This window comes from Apis dorsata, unplaced genomic scaffold (genome assembly GCF_000469605.1).
Source record: "Apis dorsata unplaced genomic scaffold, Apis dorsata 1.3 scaffold_260, whole genome shotgun sequence".
Taxonomy (NCBI): domain Eukaryota; kingdom Metazoa; phylum Arthropoda; class Insecta; order Hymenoptera; family Apidae; genus Apis; species Apis dorsata.
Genome location: NW_006263538.1, coordinates 9,185 through 14,079, shown reverse-complemented (window position 1 = coordinate 14,079; position 4,895 = coordinate 9,185). Strand labels below are relative to the sequence as shown.

Below are 4,895 nucleotides of genomic sequence, written 5' to 3'. Positions count from 1 at the left end.
AGCGCTTTCAAAATTGCGGTAATTGAACATTTTTTTCTTATGATTATCTTCAGAATTAATTTTCCCCTTCAAAGAAAAAGAAGATTCATTTATCGTATGATATTTAGATTGACAAGTTCGACAGATTGTGGATTTTGGATTCAGGTCTTATCAATAGAACTGAACCCGTGTGTGCTCCAAAATTGCATGTCTTTGATCTGAAAAACTCAAACCATCTTAAGCAAATTGAAATACCGCATGATATTGCCGTAAACGTCACCACAGGAAAAGGAGGACTTGTATCTCTAGCTGTTCAAGCCATAGATCCTATGAATACTTTAGTAAGTTTAAATTATAATTAAAATTTTAAATTAGAGATTAAATTAGAATTGCACTATGATAAAAATAAAATTCATAACTTTCGAAATAGTAAAATAATTAATAAACTTAGATCAAAGAATTAAAATTTATAATATTATATTATTTCTTTTATATAAAAACAAAATTATTTTATAACTTTCTCTGATGTTTTCCTTTAGCAGAAAAATTAATTAGATTAAGTTAAATTTTTTTATATATCATTAATTTTTATAAAATTTTTAAAACAAATGTATTTTCGATATTCTTTTATTTGAATCATTAGTTAACCATATTTAAATATTTATAATCAATTCTATTATTATGATTGAGAGAGTTAATTTTAAAGAATAATTGAATGACTACTATTTCAAAAGTATGTATTCTAGGAAAAATGATTAGAATCGCATTCAGCGCAAAATTTATAAGACATATATTTAATGAAAGTTATAAAATCAAGGAAAAATTAAAATCTATCGAACAATATTATTAATTATAATATTATTATTATTAATTATATTAATGATATAATAGGTATACATAGCAGACCATAAGGGTGATGCTTTAATCGTCTACGAAAATTCCAATGATGCCTTCCATCGAATGACTTCCAATACTTTTGACTACGATCCCAGATATGCTAAAATGACGATCGATGGAGAAAGTTTCACATTGAAAAATGGAATTTGTGGAATGGCTCTTAGTCCCGTGACGAATAATCTTTATTACAGTCCTCTCGCTTCTCATGGTTTGTATTATGTTAACACGAAACCATTCATGAAATCACAATATGGAGAAAATAACGCCCAATATGAAGGGTAAATATAAAAATAATTTCTTAAATTTTATGAAATAGAATAATGTTAAATAATATGTATTAATATGTTCGTGGAACTTTTTTATAAAATTGATTCAAGAATAGCGTTTCAACTTATTTATTCTTGCATACTATCTTACGCATTCTTAATTATATATTCCTTATTAATTTCAGATCTCAAGATATTTTGAACACGCAATCATTGGCTAAAGCAGTATCGAAAGATGGCGTTCTCTTCGTTGGACTTGTGGGTAATTCAGCTCTTGGTTGCTGGAACGAGCATCAACCACTTCAGAGACAAAATTTAGTTAGTAATTTTTTATTATTTCTCTTTTTCCTCACATTTTTTTGTCATATTTTCTTGACACATTTCTTTCTATCAGACGCTATTATCACTATAATTGAACGTGAATTTTCACATGAGAAGTATATATACACTGCTAGATTTGACAGAAACAGGAGTCACGTGACATGATGCAAACTTGCTTTACTGTAAGATCACGTGATATATATCTATGTAGCACTAATAGTGGGGATAATGTGATGACATATTCTTTTCGTGCAAGAACTCGCAAAGTGTAGTGTACAGTAATAGATAACATAAAGTTAAATGTTTCTAGATTTATAAATATATTTTTTTCTCTTATATATTAATTATTATATATATATTAATATAATTTAATAATTTTCGTTTTTATTTTCTATTATTTTTTTTCTTTCCATAAAATCTGTTTATTTTCTTTTAAAATTATATTTAAAATTTTTTAATGATTTTTAGTGATTTCGGATTTTTTAATCATAACATTGAACAATATAAATTAACATCGAACAAAATATAATTTTGAATGAGTTAGAATTGTACAAATTTTTAGTTAATTTAGTAGATGTTTCAATTTAATCGGATTAAAAATTACTTAACGCAGTTTTTTCTGTAAATATACGTGAGAAATTTATAGTATATTGAAAACATTTGATTAAATAATCGAATTTATGTAATTTATGTTTTCAAAACAACAAATGTTTTATATGACGAAATATAAATAAAAATGAAACTATTTCGAAATTACAGGAACTGGTCGCTCAAAATGAAAAGACACTTCAAATGATCGCAGGTATGAAAATTAAGGAAGAGCTTCCACATTTCGTAGGAAGTAATAAACCTGTAAAGGATGAATATATGTTAGTTTTAAGTAACAGAATGCAGAAAATAGTAAACAATGACTTTAACTTCGATGACGTAAACTTCCGAATTTTGGGTGCGAATGTAAAGGAATTAATAAGAAATACTCATTGCGTAAATTCTAACAATCAGAATAATAACAATCAAAATGTTAACAATCAAAACACTAACAATCAAAATAATAAGAATCAAAATACTAACAATCAGAAGAGTAACAATCAGAATACTAACGATCAGAATGATAATCAAGCTCGTCGTTCTTCAAAATCGCATTAAAATCAATTAATTAAAATGTAAATCAAATATTTTTTAAAATATTTTCTCAATGTAAACCAAATATTTTGTAAAATCTTTTTACATTATATTATAAATAAATAAAATATCGTTTTTGCATAATATTTTTTAAAATTTTATTACCTTATTTTTAAAAATTATAATAATATAGAAATTGTATTTATATTTATATTAATTGATATTTTTAATAAATATATTTAATATGAATGAGCGAATGAATGTAGTGTATCAAGAAATAACATGAATGAAATATGAAGAATAAAATGATAAGAATTAAATAAAACAATTTAAAGAAAATGATTTGTAATGAAAATCAAGTGTAGAAAAAAATTGATTTATTTAAAATAAAACATACTTCATCGTTTTAAACAATTTTATTCGTTATTATTTATATAAAGATATATATCGATTTACATTTATATATAGATATTATCGATTTCACATTTAAATCTTCTTTGATAATTATCTCAATATTAATATATAATTGATAATTCATAATTGATAATTATTGCTTGAATAGAATAAAAAGAAAATGTTCGAGTTCTTTTTTATATTATGTATTTTAATATAATCACTCGTGATTGAGATTATTACTTGCCAATGAGCAAATATTCCCTCTACTATTAAAATCTACTAAAGTCAAGCTGAAGTCAAGTATCGCATTGTGTCACATGACGTGCCTCTGCTTGTACATAGCAATGGTAGTGGGGATATAACGTAACATATTCTACTACTGTTGCAAGGGAATTGAGTTAATGATAGAATGGATAACATATTAAAAATAAATAGAAAAATTAATAATTTCAAAATTATAAGCAATTTTGATTTAATTAATATTAAATATTGTTTCATACTTCCGTATCAAAGATTTAACAAAAGAAAGAAGTTATTTATATAATATATAAATGATTAATTTTTTAACACATGATTATTATTACTCTTTTTATTTATTATCGAATATTATTATTTATTAGAGTATTAATATAGGAAATGTTAATATATATTTATATTTTCAAAAAGTCAATTCTCTAATTCAATATAAATATAAAAGTTAGTCATGGTTTATTTATTAAGTTATGAGAATCTGAGTTTGCATTAAATGAAGAGAACATAACAGAACTATCTTTATCACATCTTTTCACTTTCTTCGTGTAGAACATTAAATTATTTTTAACTTGATAAATAAATTTTAATCGATACTTTTTTTTATATTTCTTTTATATTTCTTTTCATCTCTAAATCGATTTTTCAGGAATATATTAATATCGTTTAAATATCTGTCCAACAATATGTACGTAACAAACATGAGAGGTTAATTACAGCAACTGACTTCGATTATTTTCGATTAAAATCTCGAATATAATACATTCACGATCGATGGAGAAAATTATTCAAAAAAATTTCAAATTGTGTCAATACATCGGAATTTGCAGAATTACAAGATCAAAAGAACAATATACAATATCAATAAATATGATGATAATTGATTTTTAATTTAGAAGCCAGAATATTTTATAGAGAGAATATCATTATTAATGATAAATATTTTCTATTCATTCATTTCTTTTTATTTATATTCGCTTCATTTTTGTTTATATTCGCTGTTATTAAAATGATCTTATTTATTCTTTTTTAATAATCTTACAATTCTTGCATAAAAATTGATAAATCATTTTATCGAAATAATTGATGTAAAATTAATTAAGATCACAAATAAAAGTTACTTCAACGTGATCAATTCAATCAAAAATTACTTCATTTACTTTTTCTATTTAAAAAATTTATGTCCTTTTAAGAAGATATAAAAATTTATACCTTGAGATTTAATTAATACATTTCTATCGCTATTTACAAAAAAATATTTTAGTTATTATTATTTAATTTTATGCAATTGTTTTAATTATATGAAATAAAAATATAGAAAAAGATTAGAAATGTTAATCAAATTCATCGAATACAAATAAATTTCACTTGAAAATTAACTTTATTATTATTATAAGTACGTAATATTATACTTATTATTATAAGTAATTGTTATTATTATTATAAGTACAAGCGATAATAACAGCGTCACATAATAGTTTATTTAGTAACATAGCAATTTTAACAAAATCTTAACAAAATCATTTATTTATTTATTTTTAATAATCATATGAAAAATTATCCTTTCGACGTCAATCAATGGCGTGGTAAAATTTTCGTATTTTAAATTATTATTGCATTCTAATCGTCAAAACACTTAATATTCAATAATTTTCATATTTCATC

The 4,895-nt window shown here is 22.9% G+C and overlaps 1 protein-coding gene and 1 pseudogene across 3 annotated transcripts in view; both read left to right on the top strand.

Moving 5' to 3' along the window:
- Positions 1–2,631, top strand: part of LOC102678123 (major royal jelly protein 2-like) — a 34,778-nt gene extending 32,147 nt beyond the window's left edge. The window contains exons 4-8 of one of the 3 annotated variants that reach the window (XM_031510773.1): positions 5–18; positions 108–320; positions 871–1,154; positions 1,328–1,460; positions 2,223–2,631. In XM_031510773.1, the coding sequence (XP_031366633.1) occupies positions 5–18; positions 108–320; positions 871–1,154; positions 1,328–1,460; positions 2,223–2,609 (1,031 nt within the window). In that variant the 3' untranslated portion in view covers positions 2,610–2,631. The remainder of the gene's footprint in view (positions 1–4; positions 19–107; positions 321–870; positions 1,155–1,327; positions 1,461–2,222) is intronic. The other 2 variants (XM_006616354.2, XM_006616353.2) reach the window with 2 other exon arrangements.
- Positions 2,632–4,773: 2,142 nt separating this feature from the next.
- LOC102680295 overlaps positions 4,774–4,895 on the top strand; it is a 2,130-nt pseudogene continuing 2,008 nt past the window's right edge.